At 47.5% G+C, this 12,586-nt stretch overlaps 1 protein-coding gene across 5 annotated transcripts in view; it reads left to right on the top strand.

Annotated features, from left to right (window-relative positions):
* ctnnd2b (catenin (cadherin-associated protein), delta 2b) overlaps positions 1-12,188 on the top strand; it is a 118,635-nt gene extending 106,447 nt beyond the window's left edge. For 4 of the 5 annotated variants that reach the window (XM_079348384.1, XM_079348385.1, XM_079348382.1 and 1 more), the window contains 7 exons: positions 2,368-2,518; positions 2,790-3,039; positions 5,383-5,467; positions 5,581-5,707; positions 8,482-8,610; positions 8,853-8,929; positions 9,662-12,188. In XM_079348384.1, the coding sequence (XP_079204510.1) occupies positions 2,368-2,518; positions 2,790-3,039; positions 5,383-5,467; positions 5,581-5,707; positions 8,482-8,610; positions 8,853-8,929; positions 9,662-9,922 (1,080 nt within the window). In that variant the 3' untranslated portion in view covers positions 9,923-12,188. Of the gene's footprint in view, positions 1-2,367; positions 2,519-2,789; positions 3,049-5,382; positions 5,468-5,580; positions 5,708-8,481; positions 8,611-8,852; positions 8,930-9,661 lie in introns of those variants that run through there. The other variant, XM_079348383.1, reaches the window with a different exon arrangement.
* Positions 12,189-12,586: the final 398 nt, after the last annotated feature.

The following is a 12,586-nucleotide window of genomic DNA, read 5'->3' as shown; positions in this document are numbered from 1 at the left end:
AGGAATTTGACTTGGTGTTTTGGTGCTGAACAGTTAACAAAATAAAGCAAACGTTGCAAAAAGTTAAATAAAATAAAAAACAAGAGTATAAAAATATACCCCACCTCACTGTGCCCTCGGCCCGCCTCAACACCATGGGGAGCAGGGCCTTCTGTCACTCTGCTCCCAAGCTCTGGAACTCTCTCCCACCTGACCTCCGTAATCTGGACTCCCTCCCCCTCTTCAAATCCAGACTCAAAACCCACCTGTTCAGAACTGCATACTCCATCTAACTAAAATCTGCCCTCAACTTCGCCACTTCCTGTTTGATTGATTGATTCTTTTTTTTTCTTTTTTTTAGGGTGTATTCACACCAGAAAAGTCCTTTAGTCCGCTTTCTTTGATTCGGACCAAATACAATGTTTCTTTTTTGGTTTTCATAAACAAAACCACGTGTGTGCGAAGATCGTTCAATCATTGGACAAAAAGGTTTAGGGCGGGATAAAGCTGTAATCACAAGATGAAAGTAAACAATCATGGAGAACTTGCATGCTGCACTCGCTGTCCTGGTATTAAACATATTAGCAACAATTTCATCCATTTAGTACAGGTACAAAAATATGTAATTGTGTAAAAAATGTAGATCTATGTGTGGGCAATCAACCGGGGTTATGATGAATGTGGCCGAGGTTATAAATGACGCATGTGGCGCAGGGGAAAGGAGGAGGATCAGACTGCTGCTGTTCTGTTCATAGTCTGTGTGATTTAAATGTTTTGGATAATAAAGGAACAGAGCGATGAAACACTAGTCAAAGTGTCTGAAAGATAGACTAAAGATTACCTCCACGTCTTATATCAAAGAAGTCGGCAAACAAACAAGAACACTGTGCTGCTAACCAAACAGTTATTTCCCTTAATGCGCGAGGCTACGGGTGCCTGTTATGTCCAAAAAGCCGTACGATTTTTAGAGCTGGGTCGGACTGAGGTCTGGTTGCTTTCACACCTCAAACAAACCGTACCAGGGTTCGTTTGGAAGCGAACCGAGACCACCTGTTCGGCTGGGTCTCGGTCCGGCTGTTTGGTGCGCACCAGAGTTCGATGGTTTGTATTCACACCGACTCAAAAGGTCCGCACCAGGGTTTGAGTTCGTTTCAAGCGAACCAAACAAGTTAGGTGTGAACACACCCTTAGTTCACTTTAATAATGTGTATTTTTATGTAGTGTAGTGTCCTTGAGTGACCTGAAAGGTGCTTCAAATTAAACGTATTATTATTGTCATTATTATTATTATTATTATTATTATTATAAAAAAACCAAAATGTACAAAAGGGGTCATATTTAAAGTCCAGTGAGCGTCAATGTAAGGTTTCAGCCTTCACTTCATTTTACCTGCACGCCTCAGGGTCCTGGAGGTGTACAGGTCTCAGGGTCCTGGAGGTGTACAGGCCTCAGGGTCCTGGAGGTGTACAGGCCTCAGGGTCCTGGAGGTGTACAGGTCTCAGGGTCCTGGAGGTGTACAGGCCTCAGGGTCCTGGAGGTGTGCAGGTCTCAGGGTCCTGGAGGTGTACAGGTCTCAGGGTCCTGGAGGTGTACAGGCCTCAGGGTCCTGGAGGTGTACAGGTCTCAGGGTCCTGGAGGTGTACAGGCCTCAGGGTCCTGGAGGTGTACAGGTCTCAGGGTCCTGGAGGTGTACAGGCCTCAGGGTCCTGGAGGTGTACAGGCCTCAGGGTCCTGGAGGTGTACAGGTCTCAGGGTCCTGGAGGTGTACAGGCCTCAGGGTCCTGGAGGTGTGCAGGTCTCAGGGTCCTGGAGGTGTACAGGCCTCAGGGTCCTGGAGGTGTGCAGGTCTCAGGGTCCTGGAGGTGTACAGGTCTCAGGGTCCTGGAGGTGTACAGGCCTCAGGGTCCTGGAGGTGTGCAGGTCTCAGGGTCCTGGAGGTGTACAGGTCTCAGGGTCCTGGAGGTGTACAGGTCTCAGGGTCCTGGAGGTGTACAGGCCTCAGAGTCCTGGAGGTGTACAGGTCTCAGGGTCCTGGAGGTGTACAGGTCTCAGGGTCCTGGAGGTGTACAGGTCTCAGGGTCCTGGAGGTGTACAGGTCTCAGGGTCCTGGAGGTGTACAGGTCTCAGGGTCCTGGAGGTGTACAGGTGTCACCTTCTCTGCAGAGCGAATGATAATTGAATTAAGGGCCTTTTGTGAATAAGGATTGTCTCAGTTCTAAAGGACTTCAGTTCTTTTGGTACTTCAGTGTAGAGGATCGATCATATAAAGATATGTGATGTCTGCACTTATGTAATGATCTATTGTGTTGTGAATATTAATATATGTCAGCATGTGTTGTTAATCTGGTGGTAATGATGATGAAGTGACGTGTCTCTGTTTCTGCACAGTGGTCGGTGTATATTCGTGCTGCGGTGCGTAAAGAGAAAGGTCTCCCAATCCTGGTGGAGCTGCTGAGGATAGACAACGACCGCGTGGTTTGTGCCGTGGCCACTGCGCTGAGAAACATGGCGTTGGACATCAGGAACAAAGAGCTCATCGGTGAGTTGTCCCATCATAACAGAAAGTTTCACTCAATGACCAAATGTCTGACACAGTCTGGAGGAAAGGACACATGAAAACATATAATGCTCGTGAGTAATGTGTTTAAAGGAGCAATATGTATCTCTCCACCTAGTGTTTAAATTGGGTACTGCAGTCAAATTCCAAACATTGGAAAAAGCTGCCAAAAACATGTTCTGTACATGACTTTAAAAGACAAACATTCCTTCACTATTTCCACCTTATCTCTTGCTACATTTTCAAACCACAGGTAAATATGCCATGAGGGACCTGGTGCACCGTTTGCCCGGAGGAAGCAACAACAACAACACCAACGGCGGGGGAAGCGGAGGCAGCAATGCCAGCATCCTGATGGGGAAGACAATGTCAGATGACACCATCACGGCGATCTGCTGCGCGCTGCACGAGGTCATCACCAAGAACATGGAGAACACCAAGGCCCTGAGGGACGCCGGCGGCATTGAGAAGCTTATTGGTGTGGCCCGCAGCAAAGGAGACAAGTAAGCCGAGTGGAGAGATGGAGGAGTGGGAAGAGAAAGAGGGAGGAGATCAGGTTTAGGTCTAACATCCATCACTATGTAACGTTGAAGAAGGTGTGGGCTAAGGACACAACCTTGGGGTACGCCGGGGATGATGGTAGAGGAGTTCTCCCAACCGAACATGCTGAGGTGTGTTGGATAGAAAGTCCTAAATCCACAGACAGACAGGGTTCCTTACTGCTGTGTGGGCTGTTCCAGGTGGATGAGGGCAGTGTGGCGTGTGAGTGAGATGGCGTCATCTGTGGATTTGTTGGTCTTGGACCAGGAGGGGTGCAGGATTTGATGTGGGATGGTACCAATCTCTCTATGCATTTCATTATTACCGGAGTCAGAAGCGGTAATCATCCAGGCGTGAGACTGACAATGTTTTGGGCACTGGGATAACTGTTGCTGTTTTCAGGCAGGTGGAGACTGAGGCTTGTTGAAGACGTCTGTGACGACAACAGTGCTCGTCCAGGGACCCTGTGTGGCCCTGCAGTCTTTGTAGGGCCCTCTTGACTTGATGACTCTGCAGGATAAGTGGATGGTCGTTCTCTGTGGGGGGTGATGGTTTCTTTCTTACAGCGGCCAAAGAATGAGTGAAGCTGGTCTGGTCCTGATGCCCTTCCACTTAGAGCGGGGGTTGATGTCTCTGAAGTTGGTCCTCCATCTGCTGCTTGTATTGTAACTCTGTAGTTTTGATGCACCTGTTCAGGTCTGCCCTTCTTCTGTATGCATCCCTGTCTCCTGGCTTTAAGAAGCTCTCACACGCTTGTTGGTTTGTTGAACCAGGGTTTTTGGTTGGGGAATACTTGAAGCTTCTTTGTCGTGGTCACGTTGTCCATGCAGAAGTCGATAGAAGACAGTACTGATGAGGTGTGGAGCTCTATGTCTCCTTACTCCACTGTCTTTATTGTGGTTCTTGATCTGCTGATGAGGGGTTTGTAGGCTGGAGTCAGGGACAGGGACAGGTGATCAGATTGTCCAAGATGGGGGGCTGGATGTGCCTTATATGGAGCAGGGATGTTTGTGAATACCTGGTCTGCTGTCCTGTTATTTCCTGTCTTAATGTCCACATTTTATAGACTTAAGATTGGAGTAATTGAAGTCTCCTGCCAAAATCAAGTAGTACTCTGGATGTTTGTATGGCTGTCTGGTTATGTTCAAATACAGCATGCTCATGGCTAGTTTAGCGTTAGCCCGGGGATGGACATACACTACTGCAGTGAGTTCTACATCTGAGTACTAAGAACTGCAGGTCAGGGCAGCAGTGTCTCCTACACACTCACACACACACACACACACACACACACACACACACACTCACACACACGCGCGCCTCACCAGATGGAGTAGCCTGCTAGCTTTGCTGAGTCCGCGATGTTTAGCAGCCAGCTCTCAGTTATGATCATCACAGCTGTACAGTCGACGCTTGGAAATTCAAAATGTATTCTTGCCGAACTTGTTGACAAGAGAGAATATGAATATGATGATATATAATAATATCATCAATCCAATCACAGAGTTGAATTTTAATTTAGCGCTAGTCGTGACGCCGCCTGCTGCTCAGCTTTGCACATTAGCAAAGCACACAGCAGGCAGGCGCTGCAACGTGATGCGAGAGTCAGAGTGACAGAGACGAGTCATGGAGATACTTCAAGACAGCTGGAAAAAGGAAGGGCGTGAATATGGCTTTGGTGGAAACAAGGTTAGACAGTGAGGAGATCATGCAGCAGAGACACAGGAGGGGGTGAAAGTCAAGATTTCGAGACGCTGTGTGCTCCTTCACAGCTGGGAGTCACTAATCAAACACAGTAAGGTCCGAGACGCAGAGGAAGCACAGAAAAACAGCATTGTTGGACACAGGCCATAAATCTGTGTCTCAACTTTGTGTGTTTGTCAAAGTATGTTTTTAATCTGTCTGCATGGCAGCGGTGTTCAGGCTCGATGTGCAGCCACGCTGTTCAAAACAATCCCATTTACCCAAATGGCTTGGAGAAACAAAGTTTCATTTCCAAGCTGCTGATAAGTCTGTACGAGCAAATAAGAGCCCGAGCCATTAGCCCGCTGAGTCACACCTGGAAGAAGCAGGATGAAATATTGGCCAATCAGTCAAACAACAAAGCAATTATGTAATAAAGCTGATTAAAGGGCCGTGTGTTCAATCTTCATCCGTGTTCATTTCTTCTCTGCAGACAGCTCGGAGACGTCTCTGCGCTCTTTATTTTTTCAATGTTGTCATTTTTAGAGCTACCATTGTCAGCGGGAAACAAAAGACAGTCCAGCTTTATTCTGCATGTGTTTTTCACTCTGCTGAATTCCCAGACATAGTCCGAAGGTGGTGAAAGCAGCGTCTCAAGTATTGAACAGCATGTGGCAGTACAGAGACCTCCGCAGCCTCTACAAGAAGGTAAAGTGTGCCTGGCTTCTGTTCTTGAAATAATCATGGTACATGGAGATGATATCTGACTCTTTATTTCTTTATCTTTGGGTTTTGTCTTCCTTTGTACTCTGACCTCTCAGGATGGATACTCCCAGTACCATTTTGTGGGCTCGTCCTCAACAATAGAGAGAGACAGACAGCGACCTTATTCCTCCTCTCGCACGCCGTCCATCTCTCCCGTTAGGACCTCACCAAACAATCGATCAGGTGAGTCCACCCCTCCTCTCTCGTCTTCACTTTTGTCCTTGCTCTATCAGTACAGTCCTATACAGCTGAAGTCTGCTTTAACCTTCACATGATGGCCGTCACCCACAGACTCAGTGTACGTCCTCGCACCTTGAAGGAGTTAGGGTTTGAATACTAAGCGCTTCATAAAAATCCATAAGTTGTTTTCACACACGCATTCTTGAAAACTTCAAGACTGGACTTCAAGTGTGGATCAGGGGCGGCCAACCAGTCAGAGGCTAAGAGCCACACCATTGACTGTGTGACTTTTAAGAGCCACCTCATACACACGGGCACACACACAGTCATTGCTCATCTGTATATCATGTTTTATTTTGAATTTGACTGGATCTTCTGTGTGTTTCCTTGTCTGACTTCCTGTCCGGGTTATCATGTTCTGTTCAGCTTGACCCGTGTCTGCAGCGTACTCCGTCAAAAGTGGACTTGCAGACTCCGTCTTTGAAACGGAGCAGGGTGCAGTGTCTCACGCTCCGGAGACAGACCGCAGCGCTCGCTGCGTGAACACAGATGATTGACTCTGAGTGGTAGCTTAGTCCAGCGTAGTGCGGGGCGCTGAGCAGCGAGCATGAATTATGTGTGAGTTACTGACACACACGGGCAATGTTTAACACAAACTCACTAACCGGGCAAAGAGCCGCATGAGGCTGGAGAGCTGCGGGTTGGTCACCATTGATGTTTGGTGTAGATGATACTGTATGTAACGGTTGGTCAAGAGCCTTTAGGCTGAGACAGCATTTCCGGGTAGGAACAAAGTTCGACCAGTAAATTGAGAGCCTTTCGGCTTAGCTCCTTCTTCACCACGACAGACCGAAACAGCGACCGCAGCTGCCTCACACTCTGCAGCAAAGCGCCCAAGCGCTCTTTACCCGAATGTCCGAGTCACACGGTCTGAGGTCAGATGACACGACCACTAAGTCTATCATGGACCTCCGGTCTAGGGAGTCCTGGTGCCACGTGCACTTATGGACATCTCTGTGCTCGAACATGGTGTTTGTTATGGACAGACTGTGACTAGCACAGAAGTCCAATAACAGAACACCGCTCTGATTCAGATCAGGGACGCTATCACCCCCCTCCAAGTCTCACTGTCGTTGCTCACGTGAGCGTTGAAGTCCTCCAGTAGAACAATGGAGCCCCCAGTCAGAGCACTGCCCAGCACCCCTCCCAGGGACTCCAAGAAGGCCTGGTACTCCGCACTGCTGTTCGGTCCATAGGCCAAAACAACAGTGAGAGACCTGTCCCCTACCCGAAGGCGCAGGGACACGACCCTCTCGTTCACCGGGGTAAACTCCAACACCTGGCGACTGAGCTGTGGGGCTATGAGCAAGTCCACACGCGGGACCTCTCGAGGAGCTGGGTTCCAGAGTCTAAGCCGTGTGGAGGTGAGCCCGACTATATAGCTCTTGTACCTCTGGACCTCCCGCACAAGCTCAGGCTCCTTCCCCCCAGTGAGGTGACCTGTCATGTCCTAAAAGCTAGAAGCTGCATCCGGGGATCGGCTCACCAAGGTCACCGCCCGATCCACACTGCACCCGACCCCTACGGTTTCCTCTGTGGGTGGGGGGTCCGCAGGAGAACAGGCCTGTGTCGTCTGTTCGGTCTGGGCCCGGCTGAGCCCCACAGGCAAAGGCCCGGCTACCAGGCGCTCTCTTACGGTCCCCAACAGGCCTGGCTCCAGGGTCAGACCCCGGCTGCATCATGGTCCTTTTCGCTGTTTTCTTCATGGGCTATTTTGAACTGACCCGTCACCTGGGACCTGTTTGCCTTGGGAGACCCTGCTCCCATAGCTCATTCAGCTTCTCAAACTCCCCCACCAGGAGAAGGTAGCAGTTCAGGGGGGAGAGTGTCAATCAGACAGAAAACAAAGTAGAAGAGAAATGAGTCAAGATGGTCCAAAACACTTAATGAGCATGTTACAATAGTTCCCCTGTGTTTGCTGTCTGTGATCCCTTTAGACAAAGTGAGTAAAGCAAAGATAAATAGAGTGATAATCCACAGGCAGAGATAATAAGAGGAGGAGTAGAGGAGGAGAGAGAGAGCGACCTGAAGACACTTGGAGTAAGAAGGATTCAGGGAGGATGACTCAGTGTTTACTTCTCTGAAATCACACCCAGGTCAAAACGCTGCTTTTGTTAGACGGGTCGCGTCCTTTCTTCAGATTCAGACAACGAGGAAGGTGTTTCCTTTTTTTATGACTCAAACTTTATTGACTTTTAATTATTACAACAAACAAACAAAGTAAAAAATAAAATACGCAACTGTATTGTGTTGATAATGAAATATCAGGTTGAGGGAACTAAACTGAAATAATAAGGATCACATTATGATGAATATAAAATAGTTTAAATTGATAAAAATAGACAATTTAGTCCATTCACGACATGTTAAGCAATTTTTCCAGGAGACTACCAAAACACTGCTGCGTCCATGGTCCAGTGTGAGGTTCAGGTAGTCCAGAACACAGATCCCTGTATGCCCCCAGACCACTCCTTCCCCCCCAACAACAGGCCACAAGGATCAGAGTGGACACACATCTTTTAGCTACCATGTAATGAATACAGTCTCATTATATTGATGTGGTTTATCATACGAGAGGAGATTCTTTCCTCGCCCTGTAACAGCAGGTGAGGAAGGTGTTTTCTAATCACTCGTGCTTTTCTGTTGTGCTGTGAGGCTTGTTAACCTGTATGATTGTGTGTGTGTGTGTGTGTGTGTGTGTGTGTGTGTGAGTGTAGCGAGCGCCCCTGCTTCCCCCAGAGAGATGATGGTGTTGAAGGAGAGGAAGGCAGACTATGAGTCGACTGGTAACGCCAGTTACCATGGCAGCAAGGGAGAACACACATCCCGGAAGGACGGCATGGCAGGTAGGAATCTCCTCTGTGTGTGTGTGTGTGTGTGTGTGTGTGTGTGTGTGTGTGTGTGTGTGTGTGTGTAAGGTCCGAGACGCAGAGGAAGCCCAGACTTCAGACCTCTGCCTCATTGTCCTCATCATTTTTATTCTTGTGCAAATGACCCCCCCCCCCCACACACACACACACACACACACACACACACACACACATTTCAGCAGACTTTAATGCAGTCTTCATCCTGTCTGTCACTGTAGGTCAAATGTCTGCAGGTTCCTCCACGCTACTCAGAGGAGCTTACGTGTCACCTACTGACGACCTCAAGTACAATCAGGTAGGACAAGTCACCTGTAACACTGGGAAACGGTCTCACTGGGTTTGACTGGGTCTCACTGGGTCTCACTAGTTCTAACTGGGTTTGACTGGGTCTCACTAGTTCTAACTGGGTTTGACTGGGTCTCACTAGTTCTAACTGGGTTTGACTGGGTCTCACTGGGTCTCACTAGTTCTAACTGGGTTTGACTGGGTCTCACTAGTTCTAACTGGGTTTGACTGGGTCTCACTGGGTCTGACTGGGTCTCACTGGTTCTGACTGTGTCTAACTGGGTCTCACTGGGTCTCACTGGGTTTGACTGGGTCTCACTGGGTCTCACTAGTTCTAACTGGGTTTGACTGGGTCTCACTAGTTCTAACTGGGTTTGACTGGGTCTCACTAGTTCTAACTGGGTTTGACTGGGTCTCACTAGTTCTAACTGGGTTTGACTGGGTCTCACTGGGTCTCACTAGTTCTAACTGGGTTTGACTGGGTCTCACTAGTTCTAACTGGGTTTGACTGGGTCTCACTGGGTCTGACTGGGTCTCACTGGTTCTGACTGTGTCTAACTGGGTCTCACTGGGTCTCACTGGGTTTGACTGGGTTTGACTGGGTCTCACTGGGTTTGACTGGGTCTGACTGGGTCTCACTGGGTCTCACTGGGTTTGACTGGGTTTGACTGGGTCTCTCCAGGTCTGACTGGGTCTGACTGGGTCTGTCTGTGTTGAAACATTTCATTTTCTCTTTTTACAGATCTCTTCTCAAGGCCTTCCGTCAGAGCCTTACCCTCCTTTCCAGAACCCTCCACCAACAGACAGCAACTACGAGGATCAGGCTTTTTACGAGAATCAGGTTCACGCGGGAGGGCGCCCCCCGCAGGGTGACCTTAATATGCACCTGCAGGGTCTCAAATCCACTGGCAACTATGTAGACTTCTACTCAGCCTCACGGCCCTACAGTGAGCTCAACTACGAGACCAGCCACTACCCAGCCTCACCAGACTCCTGGGTCTGAGAGGAGATGAGGACTGGGGTTAGGAGGAGGAGGAGGAGCAGGAGGAGAGTCAATAGTAAAGGGAGAAGATGAGAGGACAGTTCCCCTCCCTCCTCATCCTCCCCTGTAGTTACTGAGTAGCATCATAGGTAGCAGGACAACTGAGGGGGGGTGAGGGAGGAACAGAAGGAGCAGCCATGCATGTGCATGCACCACCACAAACAACAGCAACGGACACATTTTCTTTCTGTGTTTAGTTTGTGATCAGTTCCAGAAAAACCTCTCGCACCTGAAGGCGTCTGATACCGAAGGAAAGAGGGGCGGACACGCTGAAGAGAAAACGGAGGACAGGGAGAAGAAGTGGAAGAAGGACAGTGAAAGAGAAAGATGGATCGGGGTGGAAGGTTGGGAATGTTTGGGTGGAGACGGGGAACGTGTACATATGTATGGTAACATGGCTTTTAGTAACGTGAAGCACAAAGCAGAGCTGTAGGACATGTAGGACGTCGGTCACACAAACTTTACTTTCTCTCTTTGGCTTCAGCTTGATGTTTCCTCCTCTAGACGAAGAGTGCGTCAGAACTTTGTCATTTGTATCAGGTTTTATTTTTCTTTCTACTTTTTTAATTCTGGATTCCTGTTGTATAGTATTTGATGTACACTGTACATTTCCTGGGATGCATTGTGTACTGTACATTGCACTATTTTCTGTGTCATGTCAGGACTCTCACACTCTCATTGACTTTCCTGCTTTTACACACACACACACACACACACACACACACACACATGATAGCTGCACTCAGACGTTTGAAATTCATATCTCAACGAGAGATGGATGCTAACGTGTGGCTAACGTGGCATGGGTGTGGAGAAATGATTTGTGGTAGGTCAAGGTGCTCCTTATACTGCCCTACAGATGGGGTCCACTGATCAGACCGAGCTTTCTTTCCTCATCAACACCTCAAAAGCCCCTTTTCTTTCCCATGAGCCCTTCTGTTGACGGAACTCATTGTGTACATAACCGTGCCAAACGAGGGGGACTTCCCCTCAGCTGATCAAGGCAGGGAGGGAGGTTAAGGGGGCGTGTTCAAGGGTCCAAATTCAGCTGAGGCGTTAGGCTGAACATCCTTACAATTTAAACGATGCCAGTTTGTAAATGCTTTGGTTTTTCTAAACTGTGTTTACTGGGATGAAAACTGTCTTACTGCACCGAGGACTGTGGGAGAAGAAAAAAAAAAACTGGATTGAAAAAAAGGAACAAAAAGAAAACCCCGGAGGGACGGAGACAGCGGGCGGAGCTTCACTTCCTCCAAAGTTGTACAAAATTAGTTGATTTCTGTGTTGTAAAATAATCAATGTTTGAAGAAAAAAAAATCTTTTCTGAGAGATGGGCAGCAATTCTAACTTCATGGTAGACAAAACTGTTAATAGAGTACGGATATATATTATATAATAAATATAAAAATATACTTTTTATGTGCAGATGTGGATGTCACTTATAGCAGCAACATTATGGAAAAGTAAAAAAAAAAAAAAAACAGCTACGTGTAGGAATTCTGTTCACGTTTAATTTCCTGGTCAACACACTAATCTGTCGACTTTGTGTAGTAATGTTGTTGCTATGTGGAGTAGAGTAGACCAGGGCCCCGGGGATCCACGTTGTCACTTAGGCCGTTTCAAAAGGTGCTACATCCGTGAGAAGTATTTCCAACATGTCTGTATTTTAACTGTGCACAAACTATTTGTTTCCCTCTGCAGCGAAAACAAATGACCGACCATGGGCGGTCACACCTGACCGTCCTGAACCACATTAGAGACAACCGTGCCCCCAAGCATGAAAACCCTCACTTAGGATCAATCGGCACCTGCTGAAGAGCTCAAACTGCACCAAGAACGCACGAGTGTCTGTTGTCTGTAAATCAGGAAGTAAAGGTTTTTAATATGAGAAAGGCTGGTTCTCCCGCCCCGTGCTGTTTGAGAAGTCCTAAAGGTCATGATGAAAAATGACTGCTTTCCCCACACACAAACATACTAATAAACACCGGATGATGAAAAGCTGAACTGCTGTATTTGTTAGTGAGCATCTGGGAATTGACAACGTCATGTATGTCCTTGTGATCCTTAGGCAGTAAAAAAACTGACTTTAAGATGTGTATGGAGATAAAATGTTGGTGACCTTTTTGTTGCTAGACCAAATGTGTTTTCAAAAGAGAATTGTGAATCTTTTTATCGCCTCAAACAGATTGCAACTGCTCCGAAAAAATATAAACAGACCATCGAAGAACCTGCGGCTCTGGGAGTTATTTGTTTGTGTCTTTGTTGATACCTTTCACAAAGTATGTCTTTTTTGTTAACAGTAAACGACACCATACTGCAAGCTTTTATTTTGAAATGTCTTTTTGACAGGGTCCAATTAAAAATACTTGGAACTTGCCTGGAAACAGACATTTTTCAGTCAGTTCAGAGAATGAACTTTTTCCCACCTCTTTTGGACGGTGAGTTTAAGGACACTCAGACATTTGGAGATCATCGGGTGCCAGAAAGCAAAAGGCAGATGTTTGAAAGACAACCAAATGGCTTGACACCAACTCAGGACTGAGTCAAATACTGGCCACTATTATGTTGAAATAGATTTTACCCTTTATGAAGCCAATTATAAAAGCTTCACACCTTTAGATACCA

The sequence above is a fragment of the Symphodus melops genome (assembly GCF_947650265.1).
Source record: "Symphodus melops genome assembly, chromosome: 7".
Taxonomy (NCBI): domain Eukaryota; kingdom Metazoa; phylum Chordata; class Actinopteri; order Labriformes; family Labridae; genus Symphodus; species Symphodus melops.
The sequence above is the reverse complement of the archived record's forward strand: the minus strand, read 5'-3'. Positions and strand labels throughout refer to the sequence as shown.